The sequence below is a fragment of the Anas acuta genome, chromosome 4, assembly GCF_963932015.1.
Source record: "Anas acuta chromosome 4, bAnaAcu1.1, whole genome shotgun sequence".
Classification (NCBI taxonomy): domain Eukaryota; kingdom Metazoa; phylum Chordata; class Aves; order Anseriformes; family Anatidae; genus Anas; species Anas acuta.
The window spans coordinates 56,569,068-56,590,489 of record NC_088982.1 but is presented as its reverse complement, the minus strand read 5'-3'; the positions used below and the strand labels follow the sequence as shown (position 1 = coordinate 56,590,489).

The 21,422-nt window shown below is 40.3% G+C and overlaps 2 protein-coding genes across 54 annotated transcripts in view; one reads left to right on the top strand and one right to left on the bottom strand.

Moving 5' to 3' along the window:
- Positions 1–10,245, top strand: part of SORBS2 (sorbin and SH3 domain containing 2) — a 155,567-nt gene extending 145,322 nt beyond the window's left edge. For 30 of the 49 annotated variants that reach the window (XM_068681381.1, XM_068681363.1, XM_068681366.1 and 27 more), the window contains 4 exons: positions 767–874; positions 4,073–4,122; positions 7,296–7,402; positions 8,207–10,245. In XM_068681381.1, coding sequence (XP_068537482.1) covers positions 767–874; positions 4,073–4,122; positions 7,296–7,402; positions 8,207–8,268 — 327 coding nt within the window. In that variant the 3' untranslated portion in view covers positions 8,269–10,245. The remainder of the gene's footprint in view (positions 1–766; positions 875–4,072; positions 4,123–7,295; positions 7,403–8,206) is intronic. The other 19 variants (XM_068681390.1, XM_068681402.1, XM_068681389.1 and 16 more) reach the window with 3 other exon arrangements.
- The window catches only part of CFAP96 (cilia and flagella associated protein 96), a 90,769-nt gene that overhangs the window by 12,751 nt on the left and 56,596 nt on the right, over positions 1–21,422 (bottom strand). The window lies entirely within an intron of this gene.

Here is a 21,422-nt window from a genome sequence, read left to right as displayed (position 1 = left end):
GAATTTGTCATGAGCCTTGGACATGACAAATGGTGACCTCTATGAAGGGGTAAAACACAGTACCACATTTTGTTTCTGCCACTTTGAATAAAGAAAGCAGAAAGGCACTGAGATTTTTTTTTAGGTGGCCCTGATATTCCTTGTCCTTGTTTGAGCAAGGCACATTAACCCAGCTGAAAATAAATGGAGGGAATCTCTCTTGGGAGTATATAAAACCTGCTCCTGAGAATCTCCAAGACAGCGTGCTGCTATTTATTAACTATGGTAGGATATACACGTTTCTGTCAAATATTTAGCTGATTTCCTGTGATGGTAACAAACTCCAGACTTGTCCTTGCAGTACTTTCTGTCAAGTGCATAGCCGGTTTCTACATGCAAATGTAAGGTCTGTTGTCTAACAGCAACCAATAACATTTGTCATTGGCATTTCCAAGATAACATTGCTGCTGCATTTCTCCTGCCTTGACTGAGTCACTTCAGTAGGTACACTTCCAGTAGCTTGTCTTACTTCAAATGCATACCTAGTGCCTGAATAATCTTTTATCTGTAATGCCTGAGTGCACGTGTCAGAGCAGCAAGCCCTTGGAAAAAAGATGCAACAATGAAAATGCCATTTACTAATAGTACCTTCCTTTGCACCTGCAGCATACGTGCCTTTGTTACTGAGGAAAGCATGTCCAGTTTGCATGTGTGAATGAAGCAGCAAAGATCCCATGGTGCTTCATTCCTAAACTCTCAATTGACACAGTTTTTGTGGTTTTTCTAGGCTAATTTAAAGAGAGAGCTATTTGTTATGGGTAAACCTCCTCGTAGCCCTGTGATGACTAAGAGATCCTGCAGCTCACCTGTCAGAGGTCCCAGCTATTCACACAGGGTACGGTACTGGCTGCCCAGCGTGCAGTAACAGCATTTCCATATACCAGGAGCTCAGTGTCTGGTCTTCCAGTACTTCACGTTCACCCAAGTGTCTGAACGCTATCAGTATGTTGTGTTTTCCTCCTGTTGTGCTTCTGTGCTATGTCTGAGTAAAGCCAACAGGTTTTTGTGTGCCAAAACTTATAAGTCTGTTAGTGTATTGTATCTCAGCAGTACTGCATAGTATTTCCAGTGCTACAACATACAAAAGATTGAGATTCTTTATATATAGCTTGTTCTTTTCTGATTTCCAAGTATTGCTAGTTTATTAAAATTATAGTTTGCAGGAGTTAAAATTATACATCACTGCATGTGATACAGGCTTTTGTGATGCTAAGTTCTCATTCTTTTAGTCCGTGTGCTTTTCAAGATATTTTGTCACTACTGTGTTGAGTTCACTTGAAACCTTCCCTTCACCTTTCTCTTCCTAACTGTATGTCCTGGTTTCAGTTAGAACAGAGTTAGTTTTCCTCCTAGCAGCTTTGTTTAATTCTTCAAAAAGTCTAGGGAAGGCCTTCTTTGCAACAAGGTACGAGAGGACAGTGCTTTCTTCACCACTGAACAGAAAGGATTCAATCATAAGAAGATCAGCATTCTTATAACTGGACCAACACCATCTCAGAGAAAGTCCAACCAGGAGTAATAACCATGAAAGGAATAAGAACCATGAAAAAGGGATTAAGCCCTATTTTAATTTTGCATGAATCCATGCAGACGGTATGTTAAGAGAACTGTATCAGTCAATATTTAGTGCATTTATGAATTTAATTCCAAAACTACAAAAGCACAAATTGCACACCTAAGTTACATGTTCAGGACTATACAGAACTATTATAGGCAAGGATACATCAATCATGCATGAAGGTCAAGTGCACCACTGGGGCCATTGACTTGACTACACACTTCTTAACATTTTTGAGATTAGGCCCTACTATTTTTACCAAGGAAACAGGATAGTGTAGTGAACTCAGGCATAGCTGAAAGACAGAAATTCTAAACATGAAGAGCTACCATAGGGGGGTACATTTCATGGTATCTCTTGAACACAATTAGCCAGAATTTGCAACAGTCCCATTCTAGCCAATACCACTGTATATGGGGGAATGAAAATGGGGGAAAAGCTCCCTTAAATAAGCTGGGTTACTATAAAGGAATACATTCAGATAGAGAGCTTCAGGGTCCCCTGTTCAGACATAGCACAGGTGACTCCACCTTCATTTTCCCTTACCCTAACTCAGCCAAACTTTTCTCTGTAGCAAAAACATACACTTGAAAATCCTTACTCACATAGATCTTCTATCATCTGTTTCAAGAGTAGTTAAATATCAGAAAAGCATTTTACAGTGCTGAAGCATATGCAGAAAAAGAAGATAATATTGACCTATCAAATTTCTTCTTGTCACAGTATATGTTCAAAGCGTTAAGTCATTTGTGGTAGCATGACATTGACTTTCATTGTTTGCAAGAGATATTGTAACCTCAGTTTTCTTGCATCTCGGACTATCTTTCTCATTCAGCTCAGTTTGAAACCTGATGAAAGATGAGCAGAGAATAAACTCAGATTCCGATCCAAACACCAGGCTATCTGCCCAGTGGGATATTCTCTTCTTGTTTGATAATTCAGCTATTGAAGGGGTTTTAACAGGAACTGAAATATCTAATTCGAAATCTTTGTTGTATTTTTAAGCAAAAATTATCCATCTTTCTTATATGCGACGAGAGGTAAGTGAGGGAGAAGAGAGTCAGAGCTTAGAATAGACTTTCTTGCCCCTTTAGAACCCGTTTCCGTCTCACAGGTATGAATAAAAGTTCTGTTACCTGCCTTCCTGCATCCCTAGGCACTTTGTTATGATTACACTACACACACTATGAAGATAAAGTGGAAAACATTCACAATATTTTCTACATGTAAACATACAAACATGATGAAAAGAAATTAACTACTTCAATTTCATCTGGAGGTATTGGGAAGAAGAAAAAAACTTAATGCATTTTAACATTCAATTTATATCATCAGGCTGTGGGTTATTTACCACACCCTCCTCCCATGGAAGACTGCATCACCTTTTTTGAGCAAACTGAAGCAAGATGGACTGGAACAGTCAAACGTGGGGAAGAGAAAGCATGGAACACTAACACAAACCCCATGGCTTCAAGATCAGGTTGCAGTTCACTCAGTTGAAAGAAAGTGTCACAAGCTGTGTTTGATATCCACGCTTCCAGAACAGACACAGTTCCTAGACCTGTACAAACTGTCAGTCTCCACAGCGTGACTATAGGGCATCCTCAGTCAACACTGCTCACATCAAGTGCTCTTCCAAGCAGCTGCTCCTGGTGTTTCTAGCCTGAGCCAGGCTGTAATGTGTGTAATTCAACGTCTCCCTAAGCAGGATGTGGTTTCCATAGGGGGCTAATATTTTTCATTTCCATTTTAAATTTTTTAGATATAAATGGTGCATCACCCACCTCTAAAGGGAGGAAGATACTCCTTTCATAAAGCTTTGCACTGGAAATACATATTACTACTACTACTTAAGTAAAAGTGTTAGTTGTTATTTTCACACAATTACATTTGCATTCATTCAAAAATTCTCTCTGTTCTTTGCCTCCCAACAGCCTGCATGGCTTTGTGCTGCCCCTTGAGCTAGAACAGAATTAAAGCGTAGCATGTTATGCCTGCCAAGTTAGTACCCTGTGTGTGTAATGTAAATTGGAATGTTGTTTGTCTATGGATAGTCTAAATTCTGCCGTTAAGTATACAAGATTTTATTTTTGCTTATCTAAAAATATATTTCACCCAAGGAATGTATAACGTTCATCAGTTGCATTTGATTTATCTAATGCTCTTTCTGTTTCACAGTGACGAGGCAGCAAGGTTCTATTCCAGCTTTTCACTATACTATAAATAGATTGTTGAAAAAGTTCAGTTTTGTTTTAGTTTTTATCTTGTCCTCCAAAAAAATCAATCTTTAAACCTGCCATGATTCTGTTGCTTGCAACATCTCTTAAGAATTTAAGGCGAGGTTGGGTATGTGGGGGCGGTTGTTTTACATAAGGTAGAATATGAGCTCTCAAGCAACTAAGCATCATGCACCTATCCAACTATTTGGACCTTAGCTTATAAATCGTTATTACATTTCAAATCATTTCATTTCAGCCACAGCGCCCTGTGCTTGCTCATGAAAACATACACACTGGGGGGGAACCGTAAGTATACTTCTTGTCTACTAAACCAAAACCTAACTTTTAAGCAATAGCCAGCACATCTTCAAATAATTTGTTAACCTGCCAAGTACAATTATGAGGGGATTTCAGAAATGTCCAGATAACCACATGATGTAGGAAGGTAGCCAAGATGGTCCCAGAGGGCAAAGCCCAAGTTGTATAATTTACATCAAAATAAGGCAGACATGTCATCTTGCTGCTCTCTATCAATTATACTTAAAAGGGATAAGAATTTTGTAGAACTGAAGTTTGACTTATTCTGTTGTTGTTCTCTCCCTTGTTACATCTCAGCAGAATCCCAGTTAAAGACTTAGCATTAATCCAACTCATTTGCTCTACTGACAACACAGATTCTTCAGAAACAGTTCTGAATGTTAACGGAGAGAAAAAATAACTTGATAATGTTATTCACAGGAATGCAGGATCAGGCTTTTTGCTGGTATTTACATATGCAACTTAAAAGTTAGAAACTGGAAAACCTAGAGCTCAGGTTGTATTTTCACAAACAATGTAAGAACTCAAGATAAAGCATGTAAGACTGTTTCAGTGCTGACTATAGAATCCAAGTTCAATGCAAGATTCTTTTGAATTACTATTTTTTTAATCCTGCTCCACTGATCATTGAAAGTAGTAGCCCTTCTTCCTCTAGCGTCAGAGAGCTTTGGAAGAAGCCCTATTAGATGAATTCTCCTAAGTGTAATTAAGGCTTAGCATCTAAGAATATTTAATGGTTAAACTGAAGAAACGACAAGAAAAGAGGAGGAAACAGTTACCAAATACCAAGACCACATATAATGTATAATGAAAATTGGGTATTCTGCTTTCAGTCTCACTGAACCCATTTTTCTCAAGCTTTTGTTAGAATTCTTGAGCGTACTGAAGAACCTCTCTCTGTATTGCAAACAATAATTATCTAATTAATTTTGTTAAATATAATTTTAGTAGATCATGACTAAAGTCACTCAATCCTAAAATAACAAACAAATTTAAATTGTTTGTGAAGCAACTGTTGTCTTGAATATGTATTCTGTCAGTATTTAAATAGTAGTTTTTGTATTTTAAAAAAATCCTAGATTAGCAAAGAGTGAATGAAATGACTACAAAAGGAGTTTTTGAAATGGATTAGCTAAAAATTATTAAAACCAGATTTCTGAAGTATGAAGAGTGCTAATTAGGAGGTTTTTGTTACTGTATTTGATTAAGTAATTGGCTTGAATCCTATTCATGACACAGTCCATCTGCAATTCCTGTATCTTTGGGAGCTGTATTTAATCATTTTTGGAATATCATCATAGCTCTGCTTTCCTGGAATAGTGATAACCATGACAGAAAACAGTATTACCATTTAATTTTTGCACAGATTGTTCTTATTTGCTCTAGGCAAATTATCAAAGGTAATTGGTTAAATGACCGTCCTGTTTCATTTGGTTAGTATGATTAAAGTACAAGTTCAGACTTTTCAGATATGGAGAGGGAACTGCCAGTCATGAGAAACTAAGTTAAAAATAACTTTCTTGGAACATTGCCTTTTGTTTCTCCAAATCAGCACTGTGAAAAATAAGTATGCTTTATTCAAGAAGACCATCATTACACCAAGCCTAGCACCTTACTATATATATGATTTTCAAATGGTATTTTTCAGGAACAGGAATTTTTTACTGAATTAAGTCTCATTTAAGCCATGGAGGGGAAAAAAAAAAAAAAAAAAAAAAAAACTTTTTCCACTAGCTCTGTTATCATTCAGGCATTTTCTGTAGGAACACATCAAAGGGGGAGTTACTGTGTTTTTACTGGGGAGAGGAAAAGCAGCGATGTTCAGTTTCAGCCAGTGAACTGTTGCTAAGGGGAAAAAATGGGCATCACGAGGATGATGCTTTGTTTCAGCATTGGGAAATCAGAACTCTTTCCCTTCTATAATTCCTGCAGTCGTACCCTGCTCCTTTACATGCAGAGCCGTCGCTGTGCACAGATGGTTAGGAAGCAGGCAGATTCCAGCTCTGCGGGGCTCATGGGCTTCTGCTGCAATCTTCCCACGGGCTGTCTGGCTAAGCACCCGCAGCTCCCCCTGCTAGGAGTTTATTGCTGTTCTTTCAGTTCCAAGAAACTCAATTAAAAGCTGACGAGAAATGAAAAATAAGAAACGTCCCAGTCTCGTAGCTCTTTCCAATTATCCACCTCACATCCTTTGAACTGCAGCCCCTGGCAGAGGGGAGGGTCTGAACAGTGCTTTAATTTCCATCCTTGTGTCTCCCAGTTGGACTCAAGACACTCCCTCGCTCTCTGAAATTTTTTTTTGTTTTTAAGAACTCAAGAAGTTCCTCTATATAGCCTTGCCCTCAACCTGTTTTTGGTTGGAGTCTTGGATACTTCACCTTCTTTCACATATGACTGCCCCTACCCATTCTTCTTCCCTTTAGCTCCCTTCTGAAGGGAGGCACTGCTCACAGATATTTTTTCCTCTACCACTTCTCCCATTGTAATTTTTTTTTTTTTAATTACTTGTCCAGCTTTGAGGCTGCTGTGACAGTTGGGCATTTTCAAGGCAGGCCCAGACACCTCTATACCCATGAGGTATATGGGCATACACTAAACTTGCAACTGACCAGGTACCTCGGAGGTACCCACCAGTGTGGAACCTGTTTCTTCTCATTTCACCTGCCCAGCTTCCCTCCTTTTCCATTCACTACCTCTGCGTACCATTCAGGTGCCCTTCCCAGAATTTTTTTTCTCACTTTCACTACCATACCTCCTCTTCCTTTAGTACAGAAGCCTTTTGGAAGACCATCCCCTTCAGCCCTGTAGGTAAACAGGTAACATTTTGACCTGTTCCTACTTTAGCATGACAGAGGAAAAACCACAGGCTAGCAAAGGCTGTCCCACCAGCGAGAGGGCAGCTCTAGGAAAGCGGGCCTGAAGGGAGGTCCAAATGCAGAAGCTGCTCTCAGTACTCGAGGTGCACGCTATTGCCTCAGATAAGGTAGGGTGTTTGCTGTAATAAGGACCTAGCCCTGATGTCCTCCACCAGGCAAAAGAAGCCCTTTTCCCCTGTACCTGAAGGGCGTGTTACTTATGAGTTAATGTTTAAACCAGCTTCTTTAACAAAGGTGCAAAAAGCCCTTTCTTCTTTTTAAAATGCATTGTTTGTCCTATTTAAGGTTTCAGGCTCTATATAACTATACTCCTAGGAACGAAGATGAATTGGAGCTCAGAGAGGGAGATGTCATTGATGTGATGGAAAAATGTGATGATGGATGGTTTGTGGGTACGTTTTAATTTGTTTCCTTTTTCATTTACTTTTTATTCCTGAACTCTGCTGCCCTGTTTGTTTGGTGTCTCATAAACTGATTAATTTTGGTATGCAATGTAACAAACCTGAACCTGGCTTTATCGGGAGAAATCCCCACCAAAATCCTCTGAAATTAATGGGTGATTTTTCACTTGTGTACTTTGGATTTGGTGACACGAATGGACATGTGCCTCCAGTTTGTTGTACAGCGCTGTTGTCACTCCCACATGACACGAAGTGGGGCGTGTATTACTTCTCTCTTCATAAAAAAAAAAAAAAAGATAATTTACAACTTGCATGAATACCACTACAGAATTGGCTGTTTGTGAGAACCAACTATTACTGAACAAACAGATTTCATACCTAGGTCTAGACAAGGTGGCTTAATCATTGCATAAACCCTCATGCACACAGTGGCTAACTTCTTTATCATCTTACTAGTCCTCAGCATTTCAAAAATCCAAATTATTTAATTGCAAACAATTGATGTTGTTTAAATTAAATGATTTCTATGTATCAAGCCAAAATTTCAGCACATTGGATTTAGCACAGATTTTAATCAGGCTATTCAATCAAATATGCCCCTTTCTTTGCTTTTTCTTCCCTGCAGTTATAATTTGTTAAAATTCACAACTCACAAGTGAAATTCAAAACAATGTAATTGGACTGTAAAGAACAGTAGATATGTTTGTGAAATGTTAACCAAAAATTTAAAGGCCATGCTTACACAGTGATTTCCTGTTCTTATTCCCATCTTTTATCTATTGCTTCTAATTTCAGGAACCTCAAGAAGAACCAAATTCTTTGGTACTTTCCCTGGAAACTATGTCAAGAGGCTGTGAATTTTTTTTCCTGCTTATTTATGCTGCATCTCTGCAACACATCTGCATAAAGCTGCTAGAAAACATGCTACACTGGCCTTCTGTTTTCTTGCTTGCAGTCTCAAATAGAGGCCACCCAGTTCATCCTCATCCCATCCCATCCACCAAACCGTTCCAGCAGTATTACAGCAACGACTGCAGTCTGAATAACTAAGCTTTTCTGAAGCAAGAGGAATCGGTTCAACATTTAAGTACTCCCTGCTTTAAAAAGTCTTTTCATTTGAAACGCAATAGGAAAAGCCTGGTGACGGGTACACAGACGAATGGCCATAGGAGGGGTGCAGGGAGAGGGAGAAATTCATTTGAGACATTTGTGGTATGAAATGCCATGGAAAATACGAAATTTCAGCATGCACGTACAACAGAGGGGAAGTTGCTGTTTACAACTTAAAAAAAAAAAAAAGTTTTGAGTTTCCACGTTCTTGTTAGCTTGGCAGCATTTGTTGCTTTCACTTTGCCGTACCACAGGTTTGCCTATTGTACTGGTTTACAATGACAAATTATAATATAGATTTTTTGCCTGCACTTGTATGTTGTAACATATGCACAGTGACTGTAAAATCTCAAGCAAGTGTAGTAAAAAACGGAAGAACTGCAAGTGTTCTGAAGGTGCAATGGTATTGGATAAACCCTTTTTTACCCTATTAAAGCTATAGTGTTTTCTGTTATAAGGTAAGAAGTGCAAGATATGTAAAACCTCGGGAAACAGGATTTCATGAAGAGACAGACAATGATCTAAGCATAGACAATAATAACCTGCTAATGATGTCTGACATTAAATGGTTGTAATCAAAGTGTCGTAATAGTCAGCAACATGAAATTTGAGAGGTTAGTGTTTTTATGTATCACAGGAGTTTTAAGAAGAACGTAAACAGTGTTAGTGCAAAGGATTTTTTTTTCCTCTAACATAGCCACCTAAAAATATTCACAAGTATCATGTACTGATTTATTTCACTATATATATATATATAAATATATAAATATCTATGTTAACAAAACCTGAGTTACACATTCTTTTTTAGGGATTTAGTACAGAAAAAAAATCACAACTATTAAAACTGATACATTTTAGAGTTTTGTTGATTTTTTTTTTTCCTGAATGAAATAAGTATTTGAAAACACACAATTTTCCATAAGCAAAGGTAAGCATAAATAGCATATGAAATTAAGTCACAGGATGATAACGACTATGGCTTTATAAAAAATAATAATAATAAAATCAGATTTGGTTTCTTCAGCACCTTAATAGATGGCAAAAGCTTCTACTGTGTTTCTCATGGGTATAGGATTGAAATTATCAACATGTATGTAGTCTCTGTAGCATTTTGTACATATGTTTGCCTTTTTGTACAGAGCCATTTGGTTGTTGATTTAAAAGAAAAAAATTAAGTTCCTTATTTGATCTTTGCCCTCTTCACATACAGAAGATTTCAATGCATTTTTCTTTTCTTGCTCTATTTACCATAAGCACATCTGGATAGTGCAATTCTGTAAGATAGCATTTTATGCAAAACTTTACTTATTAAAATATGGTTTACCAGCCAAATCTAAATGTACATATGTCTTTATTACTGAGAAATGTCATTAAGACAAAGGTAAAGAAACATCTTTGTGCAGCATACCTTTATTATTGCAGATTTCATGGCAAAAGCTTTATATTTCAGAGGCTTTCAATTTTAAACTAGATCTGCATGCAGCTTTGCTGTGAGATTAATACCTATCTTTGATGCCATTTATGATTGAAGACTTAAACATCTGTTGCCTGTGATATTTAAAAAGTACTGTTTCTACTCTGTATCTGATTTTAGAAAAATACAGGTTTTTCATACCTGGCTTTCAGGTAACTGACTTTGAATTCCTACAAGCAAAAGGTCTCTGTGTTTGTTTTTTTTTTTTTTTTCTTGAATAGACTTCTAATAAATTTTGCTTGGAGTAAAAGACTGTTTCCCCCCATCATTTCTCACAGTGTGTATAGTGTGTATGACATACTACTGAAATGTTACAAAACTCTTCAGGCTTGTATACAAATAGTCAATTTGTCCTTGTACTGAGATTTTTTTCCCCACCACCAAGTGCACACAGGTTATATATATGGGCAACTAGTGTTGTCCACACTGTTCCCTGTCAGTCCACTTTAGCATCATCCCTAAAACTCTTGAACCCAAAAGCAACACTCTGGGCTTTTTGGTTTTTTGACAATGCTAATCAGAGGTAATTCTTCTGTTGCCAGAGCTAGCTTTCACTCCTGAAGCACAGCAGTGAAATACACAACGGGCGCCCTGTATATCCAGCAGAAGTTCCCACACCCTAAGCCTTTCCTTAAGAGCAAAACAAGAACTCTGCGCTGGTGCAGCCTCACCTCAAGTACTGTGTAGTTTTGGGCCCCACAATTAGAAGAACAAACTGTTAGTGTCCAAAGGAGGGCGATGAAGATGGTGAAGGGTCTAGAGGGCAAGATCTGTGAGGAGTGGCTGAGGTCCCTTGGTTTGTCCAGCCCAGAGCAGAGCAGGCTGAGGGGAGGCCTCATGGCGGCCTGCAGCTCCCTCAGGAGGGGAGCGGTGGGGCAGGCGCTGAGCTCTGCTCTCTGGGGACAGCGACAGGACCCGAGGGCACAGCATGGAGCTGGGACAGGGGAGGGTCAGGCTGGGGGTTAGTGGAGGGTCAGTGCCCAACCACCTCTGCACCCAGAGGGTGGTTGGGCACTGGGCAGTGGTCACAGCACCAAGCCTGACAGAGTTCAAGAAGTGTTTGGGCAATGATCTCAAACAAATGGTCTGATTTTTTGGTGGTTTTATGTGGAGCCAGAGGTTGGACTCAATGACCCTTATAGATCCCTTCCAACTCAGATATTCAATGATCCCATGAACTCCTCTGTAGTGACAGCACAGCATTAAGATTTAAGAACATACAGGTTTGGGGGAACCTCTTACGCTTCGGGCTCTGCCTGCAACACTGAACTTTCCCAAATTAATACCTCTGTTCAAACAGCAAGGTTTTCTTTGCCAAAGACAAAACACACAAAGAAGTAGAGCATGCAGGCAGCAGCCTTTCTTTCCCTGAGCGGTCACGCAGCTATTAGCGGTGCCTCAGGTAGCGCCTTGGTCCTGCTTCTCCATCTCACACTGGCCTCCGCTGCTGGCTGGTTTCCTCCCAGCTGTGCTGGGCTTCTGCCTCTGAAGAACACAGCAGAACAGCAAGCTGCATCCTGACACAAACGACCTATTTCTTCAGGCCTGACATACATGGTTTTGTCTTTCCACTAGCTAGGCTGTTAAAGCACCAGCACAGGAACTCCTCCATCAGCACAAACACTGCCTCTGCTGGGAGTGATTTCAACCTGGCCAAGGCCTTATTTAGCTAGAACTATTACCTCTGAGGTAAACATACCCTTGCAGTGCTGGGTTAGCTTAAACCCACTGCATGTGTGTCTTCTTACAGCTCTATAAACTAATAGTGGATTGATTATACAAGCAAATGTCATGTAGTTTGTCCTTTTCTCACTGTGTGAATCACTGTAGGCTGTCACTGAAGCACCGCCTTGCACCATAGACCTGTACAAACTAAGGACTAGCAAATACTGTGCTTTAACAAAGTGGTTTTGTTAGGTTTTGTTTGTTTTCCTGGAAAAGGTAGCCTAATATTAAGTAAAGGCAGGAAGCACAAAAACTGGTTGGTATAGTCACAGTAATTCTTACAGACGCCCTATCACCCCCACTCCCCCCAAAAAAGCAATGCTAAGGATTTATTAAACAGTGTAAATACACAGAGAATTTCCGAATGGTTAAGGGTCTGAGTGGTTAACAATTGAAGTAGCATCCTCTTTGCTGATGAAACGTAATAAGAAAGGAAGAAAAAGGGAATAGATAAATCATTGTAATAAGAATACCAAGTCATCGACACCAGGGAAAACCAGTAGTGTTAATGTTTTAGTCAGAAAGTGTAAACTGACAAAAAATTAAAGGACAACACATGGATTTCTGCACAGCTGTGCTGCCTTAGGGATACATAGGTCACGTAACTAGAGCTTCCCCAAGAAGCAACAGATTGCTTTGCCTACCCTTTAGCAAGCAGTCCGTCTGCTGTTCATCACCTCAACAGGAGGCAAAGGCCACTTCAAAACAAAACCAACCGCCACCACAAGACACCAACAAACCAGGGAGAGCAATGCACGAGCATTTCAAGGTAACGATATACCCCAGCCCGAGCGAAGGGTCACCCCCGCAGTTTTAACATTCTGTTGCCTGTGCCAAGCGGAGCACGTCGTCGTTCTGCAACGCCTGGCATTTACTAGCTGACTTTTAACTGCTGATGAACAGAACCGTGGCAGGAACACAAGGTGCTTCCTGTAGGTTCGAGAAAGCAATGCACGAGCTAACATGAAGCTAGAATTATGAAGTAAGCAGCTCTAGAAGGACCTCAAGTCATTGCTAAGTATATTCACCATGTAACTATAAATGTTGTAAGGGAGACCCTGGCTTTGCTCCAGCTAACAGCAAACTCCATTGAAGTCAATAGATCCTGAATTTTCCTCAAGACTGTATGGGTAATACAATTTCTATGTTAGTTTGGAAAGAAAATTGCACAAGAAAGGAGCACTGAAGCAACTGAATGTCTGGTTTGTGTTGGTTTTGTTATATCAAAAAACTATGAGTACTGGCAGAGATCAGAAACCCCTTCTGTAACTGCCCCCACTACAGGGCACAGCAGACAGTAGGAACCCTTCTCTAGTATCTAATTGGCAAGTTAACCTGGAGTCAAATTTTACGTGCCTCCAAAGCTGCAACAGCACGTTTAATAATTGAATTATTGGCCCTTTCAATATGTTTATACAGCATAACCCCTTGCTACATCCAGTAAGTATCAATCAGATCCAAACTTGAATCCACGCATTTTACAGAGCCAGTAGTTGCCAGACTGATAGGTAGCAATTGGTGCCTCATCCACATACAGTAAACAGGGGAGATAATCTAAGAAGGTTTTCAGATCTACAGGTATCAAACACCATGCTATTTATTTGACTGGATGCAAAAAGAAATGCTTTTTAGTTTTATCAGCCCCAATTAGTGTGATCGTTAAGTCTTTAAGTCCTAGCCAAAATTGACCGGTAGTATTTATCATTTTCGTCATTATAGTGAAATCACATTCCTTTGAAAATTACTGGTATTTTTTCTATTTATCTACCCAGAATATGATAACATTCACTGAAAGGGAAACAAAAAACTGAATGAAATCCTGCTTGCACGTCTTTGATTCAGAAGCTACTTAGGCCAAAGAAAGCAATGCTGGTGACATGGTCTCTTACTCATGTATTTTTGTCACTCCAAAACAGAAAAAGAAAAACAGAAGTTTCCAGGTTAATGTGCAGTGATGAAACCATGGAAGAGCCTGAAAAATACTGCAGGTGTGATTTTTGGTTTAATCTTGTTGGTTAATATTGGGCACTTTAATTCTTTAGCAGCTCTGCACCCATAAATCCCAATTCCTGTTTCATTTGCATCAATATGAACGCCATATATAAAATAAAGCACTACAGAATTGTGCCTTCTAGTATTGTATTTAAATTCTGCTTCTTTAAGAGTCATAGGGAAGGAGCAAAGCTCTGTAACGCACTATTTAATGTTACCAGAAAGTAGAAAGCATGCGTGCTAAAATAGCTCTAATGCCAAGCAGCCCTTGCACAGGGACGTCACATCTAATTGCAGAGCTAGTGCATGGAGGGTTCCGCTGCAGCAGTGCCATTACATCACAAGTGACACCACAGCGGGAAGAAGGAGGAAAAAAAAAAGTGTTGACTGACGACCAGAAATGCGTTGCTAGGTTTATCCTCAGAAGAGATGCTCAGCAATTTGTTTCTTGCTGCCAACACGAATAAACTTTGAAGCCATGATTTCATCACCCACATGCATGCATAGCACAGCAATCCTCCTACATTTTCCATCCATCAGAAGAAAAAAAAAAAAAAAAGTGATCCACTTTAAAAAATAACCCAGGAATAATGTCATTATTTCTGTTTCCACCAGTGAAGAATTACCACAGTTGCACGCAGTGACTCTTGATACTTTACCCCCACCAGGACTGAGCTGAGTGTGCAGCTGAAACCAGCTCTGCGGGCATGAAGCACTGGGGGCCCAAACACATCGTTCTAGGGGGGGGACACATGGCAGCAGCAATTTGCCAGATAAACCCAGAGCATGCAGTGCCCCAGCTCATGCTTCCCAGCTCCCGTTCTGGGGTTATCGCTCGCAACTGTAACGTGAAACATGTACAAATACTGCCTTGGCTCAGGACCTGCTAAAGGCTTTTCTTACAGCACCACTGATTCATCTGTTATAGATAGGTGTTTTTCTACATGTAACGGGAAATACTTGAACAGGTGAGCATCAGCCCTTCCCCCCTTAAACCACAGAAGAGAACAAATTAATGTGTTCAAAATGCCTAAGGTAGTAGAGGGCAACACGTACATGCCATTGAAGAGCTCTGTGCACTATTTATAGATGCTCTTCACCTGCTACCGGCAGAGCCAGCTCTGAGGTATAAGGCTCAAAGCAACACTACACACAGTCTGAAGTACTGAAGTCATATCCCACTGAGACCATAGGAAAACATCTAGGACTCAAAAATAAATAAATAAATAAATAATAAAAAGCCACACATCTTGCTAGCCACCAACCAATCCACACCTATGTTCTGAAGCAAGCAGACTGCTGAAGAGTTGTTCAAGATTTTTGCACCTATAATTTAAGTCAAAGGGAGCTCTAAAAAGCAATGGTCAGAAAAAAAGTATTAGCCTGAGTCTATGTCAGCATCCAATAATAATTTCTGATCATTACAGTTTTAATTTTAAAACCAATGGGTTTTAAGCTGTTAAAAAAGCCTGACTTTCTAGTAGCAAAAATCACTGATACATGGCAGCACCTTAAAGCACTGCTTCGTATCCAAGCTCTCTTCATTTTTTGCAACATGCTCTTTCTTTGCTCCCCTATCTCTTTGCATGGCCACAAACCGAACAGTTTGAGCCAGGATTCAGCCCCCTGCAGCTGACCTGTCCGTTAAGGTCTGAACCTTGGTCCTTTAAGGTCTGAACCATCACTTTAATACAGATGAAAGTCACTAGATTAAGCTCTGCCACTCACAGATATTTTCACAGGCACATGCTGTACCTCAGGTAACCTGCATTGCTCAAACATCTGTGCCTCTAAGTATGCCTTGGGGGGGAAGAAAAAACACCCAAAAGGAGGATGGCGGGGTGATTACCCATGGAGAAAGAGCAGTCCATTTGGGAAGCAGAGGCAGACAAGAGCAGGGAAAGCTGCTGGAAGCCCTGCAGATCGGATACATGGCCTAGTTAACGTAGTGCGTCTCAGCCACTTCCTTCACCACACGTACCCAGCGCCTCCACTAATGATCTTGCCCAGGAAAGCCTTAGAAAGGCAACTGTTGAAGTCAGATCAGGCTAGACAGCTAAGACAGTGAGACCAACAGGGGAAGACAAACTGCTGTAGCGACTTCAACAGAAGGCAACCCGACTGAGATCCTCCAGGTTCGGCAGGCCTCCTACTGCCCGCTCGGAAGGGCATCAGCCACTACTCCCTTCTGTTCTCCCACTCCTCCTCTTCCTATTGACCCCGAGAGGATTGCTGAAGGAAAAACAGCAAGGCATGGAAGGAGGAGACATTTTACAACTGGAAGACACGAGAAATCTGTTTTAACCCATTCAAGGGGTTACACTCTACCTCTTACATCTAAGGGCACTACCTGCAGCGTGCTATCATAGAGTCATCTACATTGGAAGAGACCTTCAGGATCATTGTCAAACCATTAACCTGACCAAGCAGCTTGGTCATCGTTACCTAAAACCCAAAACTTCCACAGATGGAAGATGCCTACTGCAGCAGGCCATAAAATACATGCTAACTAACACCTTATGCAGCACATGCTTAATGTTGGTTAGGAGGTGCTGAGGTAAAACATCCTGACATTCTCTCACATGGGAAGACTTTGGCAAGTCATTTTTAAGGTCTGGAAAATGCAAAACAGAAATTGCTGAGATGTGACGGGGAGGCAAGAAGAAAATCCAACCTCCAGGGACACTTTGTGTTTTTGAGTTTCCTGAACTTTGATATTTTTTATTGGGAGGGGGGGAAGGATTGTGAGGAAGAAGGGATTTACTTGCGTTTCAAGCAGCTCTACATGCTGATTTACCTGTCTTCACATTGTAGAGAGAGAATTTCCCTTCAAGGGTAATCCCTACGGAAAGATTACCCTCAATTTTTGTCCTGGATTTCTACACTACTAGAAAACTTCAAGAGCAAAAGTTCTCAACTACAGTATGAATCTTAACTCCACACGTGCCAGAGTACAGCAATAGGAGATGTATAAATGCTAGTTTTAAGACTCTGTGTTTGCGTATATATGCCCAGTTTCCACGTTAGCCATTTCAGACACAGTAATTACTCTTCAATAAGAAGAATAAGAATATGAAGAGTTTGTCATAGCTATGTTTCTGTTAGGTTTGCCCCCGATACAGTTAAATCCTCTCTCACAATAAAGCCATTTTTTTCAACCATTTTCTGAAAGCTATACACTTGCTCCTAAATTTACTGAATAAAGGCAAGGAAAAAGGTACAACCAGGGCAAGGTGTGAGAAGCATAATTAATTACACTCATTTGGTATTTTCTCTTGCTGTTAAGAAACTTATGTCTGTGCACGAGTTAATGGTGTCCTTTCAATGTGCAGAAATAAACCAAAATTAAAACTAGGAAAAGAGTTCACGTATAAGCTTAATTTTAGCATTAAGCCCGAGTAAGAGCAGCACACGTCAGGACTGTAGGATCCAGCTTTGTGGCTAGCTACAATCTGAGGCTGCTGATCTCTGGCTCTCATCCCACCTCATACTTAAAACTGAGTGCCGTATTTGTCTTTCAGCTGTAGCTGTTTGTCATGACCTGGTAAACACGGCCAACTCTGCCATAGCAACTGCCGCTATAATGCTAAACCCAAGCCACAGGACGAAAGAAAAACAGATATAAAATACGGTAGTTGATGGAACATAAGATGACAATTGATTTTTTTTTTTAATGCTGGTCTCTTAGAGAAAATATTTGGAAGGTTTGGCACTTGGACCCCAAAGAGCTGTATTGTTTTCCTTACTTGTGAGCTCATCAGTTGTTTGTGTACAAAATCTCATCTCTTGGGAGACCACAGACATATCAAAACCGGGAGAAAATTCGGAAGAAAATCAGGAGCCCCATACAGGATGGGCAGTTTTGCTCCCTGCCTTGCTTTTCTCTTTCATAAAGGCACTCTGTAGCTAGCAGCAGAATTTTTCAACCCATTATTTACCATGGAGGCCATTCTGAATGTCTGAGGTAGGATAATACTTTTAAAAAAAATATAGGGAACAACTGAAAAAAAGGAAATCCAATTTAAAGATCATCTAGAGGAAGGCTGTAACTAATGAACGAAGTACAAATCGCAGTCATACAGACATAGGCATTTTCTTGTTTACTAAGAAATCACTGTTCTTTCCTTGACACTTCAGTTCTCATCTTTTTCCAGATATAAACTTTTACCAACAAAAATAAATCAGAAGGGGGAAAGCATACACAGGCTTGTTTCCACAGAGAGAAAATGCACAAACACACTTAGACACAGGCACTTGATCTTCATGGAAGTTGGCAGAAACCTCACCACTCCAAGGTTTCTCTTATCGTTCAGTAAGAACTAAAAGAAATATTTTATCAATCCCCTCAAAAAGTGTTTTTTCTTAGAGAAACACTGTTACCACCTCATGCCTGAGGGATTTCTCTAGTCAACACAAATTACACTGTAGATCTGTTCCTAGTCTTGAACCTTGCAAAAGTTGTCTAGAATTTTTGTCCCATGAAGGGCTGCTGATCAGTCAGCTCCTTCTCAAGTAGCAGCACAGGCAATGTCCACACAAATATTCCTCTTCCTATAATTTGCTTTTTAATCTTGTTTAGTTAAGAAGTAGATGAGGGCTAATTCTGTTGGGCCTGTAGTTGTTCTTCTTTAAAGACCACACTTTTAAAATTACAGCATATATTCCAATGAGTTAGCCTAGCATAGCACAGCATCCTGTGCCCGATTTAGACTCTGCACACAGTAGGTCACATACCATGACTGACACTAGGATAACAATGACAAAATGCACGTCCCCAAAAAAAAGGAAGTTGAGAAGATGCAACACCTTAGTAAGATGTACCCAGCAGGAGCTGACTGGGTACATCTGAAATATCAGCAGACAACAGCCACTGAGGATCTACAACTAATGCCATTTCACAAACTAACAAACTACAGATTAACAAACCCTGCTCCCAAAAAGCTAACGTTCCTTCTGTCACTTCTGTTGACTGTTCCCCTGCCTTTCATCACCATACTTCGCTCAGAAAGACAGCCACCCAGTCTTGTTTGCGTTGCCAACGCTTGGCTTGTGTCACGTAAGGCAGCACGAGACATACAGTTAGCTACCACTGGCATCCTGTTAAGTTGATTTTGGCCTACACGCAGGCACCCCTCCAGCTGTCAGCCCATACACCCCCCCAAAAAAAAAAAGACATAACCATAGCCAACACTGCAGTCTTTGCCCTCTCAAGATGTTTGGGGTGAAGAAACTACCCCCGACTACTGCAAAAGGTCCCAGACAAACAGTAATAAGGCCCCCAAAAACATTCCCATCCACTTCTACCAGGGCCACAGGCAAGGCCCCAACACCAGGCTGTTAGCAGTGTTCGGGAGTCAACGTGCACACTGCCATGTGCGTGCCTCCCTGTGGCCACTGCCAGAGAGGAGCCCAACTGAAGGGATCGCCACCAGCCATTAGGAACAGTCTAGTAGTAACTCGCGTTTTACCCCTATGGTTTAGAAAGAACAGGAGGGATACCTCTGCCATCCCTTTAACAAGGATGATAAGCTTCCCTCTGGAAAAATTAAGGAGGTCAGTTACCATGCAGGGGGGGAGGAAAGAACAAAAATGACATCTAAACTCAAACATACATAGAAATCAAGAAATGGGACTATTTTAGAAATAAAAAGTGAATCTTAAAGGTAGTATTGGGTTTCTTAAAAATTACGTTATGGTTCTCATTGATACATGTCATTACACACCTAATGAAGTATTTCAACTCTTTGCCCGAACGCAGCCCTATAATAAGTACCACGAATGGGATTTCATAAATCTAACAATTTTTATGTGCTATTTGTTCAGATTATGCTTAATGGCAACCACATCAGATAGTTGTTTAGCAGCTACTTTATGGTGTTTAAGAAAAGTTAGATATCTAAGAGTCAGCATGAAGCATACTGGACTGATCTGCTGCACTGGCACGCAGCCCTGCTAACTTCTTTCCAACTTTACTCTTCTGGAATGAGCTCTTTCAGTTCCCAGTGCCAAAATAGGCTTTAACTTTAACCCAAGTAAGGGATCAGCTTGCCAAATTTGAAGGTGACGTTTGATGCTAGCTATTAAAGGGAGCAGAACCACCGATGACTGAATGAGCCGAAAGGAAAAAAACAACTCCCTTCTCACAGTCGCCCTGCAGTCCCAGTCCTTAGGATTCTCCCCCAAAACTTCTGCTGGCTGTCAGCACAGAAGGACAAACCCTGTTCCATACACAACATCCTCACAGAAAACATTCAGCTCTCATAAAAGTAATGAAGCATGAAATTGGAGAAGTGCAGTAATTAGGCATGAAAATTGAGAAGTGTTTTGCAACTTACTTTTTGGCCAGGAATCATAGTTACGATACGAGCTGACATTACATCAGGCTCACAAAGAAAGCAATAAAGGACAAGAAATTTCTTCTTAAGTCATAACAATGTCTAACCCTCGTGAGACAGACAGAGACACAGTAGAAATATGGTGATAGAAACATCTCAGGTAATGTGGTAGCTGGAATCATAAGAACACAGATGGAAATTCAATGTGTATATGTTATTTTGCAAAACAGTTTCCAAAATGAAGCTGAGTGGTACTTCAATGCCTTAATGTGATGCACGCATCTCATTCCATTCAAAGTGTCTTTAGTTTTTAGTTTGTGTGTTTTTTTTAAACACCAGTCAAGTTATGCCTCCAAATTCTCCTTTGTGCCTTTTTTAAAAAATGAAATGCAAACAAGAAAATCAGTGCATAAGTTTCAGATAAGATGAAAACAAACAAACAAAAAGAAGTCTTTAAGAACAGAAGTTTTCAATTTCTTCTTTCAACTTGCTTAGGAGTTTATGAAGTAGAGTTCCAAAATATTCAAGAGCAATAAAAATTTACTTTCCACTTATTTGCTTGTTAATTTAGATGAGATCTTTACTCCCCACTCACTAACTAGGAAGCTTCTTGGAGAAAGTAGGCTTAAGCCTTTGTTTTCATTTTTTTCATTACTTTCAGAACAAATTTATTACCTTTTTAAAGAAATTAATGAGAACGGACATACCAGACAATGTGTTCCTGGCTTAACAAGCCTACAGACAGAAAACTTGAGAAGGTGCTCATCAGTGGGAGCTTGCTACTCAGCACCTGATCAGCAGAGAGATGTATCACAGCCATGGGAGAATGATGAACAAAATCTTAAAATGAGAGGACAGTTGAGCCAAATCTCTGTTTCACAGTAACCACAAAGCTGGGGGTAAGAGAGGACCTGTAGAGGACCCTTCTCCACCTCACGTGGCTTTCCCAGCTAACGCCTGGAAGAGGAAGAGGGGTACAGTACCAAAGTCCCACTCCTCCTCTCTTTGCCAGGGGTGTGAGGAAAATAACAGAGATCCTTTTTGTACCAGCTAGGAAAATGACAGAGTATTTCTCCTTTGCCAAGGAAAATGAAGGGTACTGCTAGGGTACTAGACATCCACCAACCAAAAGCTGGTAACAGAAATTTCATTGGGATTCAAGCTCTTAACTATCCCTGCTCCTTGTGAGGCACTTAGAAATAACTCTAAACTGTACATGAACGGCTTGGGAAATCATTTAAAAATAACTAGCATTTATTATAAGTAGATTTCCTATGTACACATGTGTTTCAAAATAGAAGTCAGGCTGTGCAGTAGGGAATTTTCTGGCCTTCCACCCCTGGAGAGCCAGTCTGATTGCAGACTGTTCCACCTG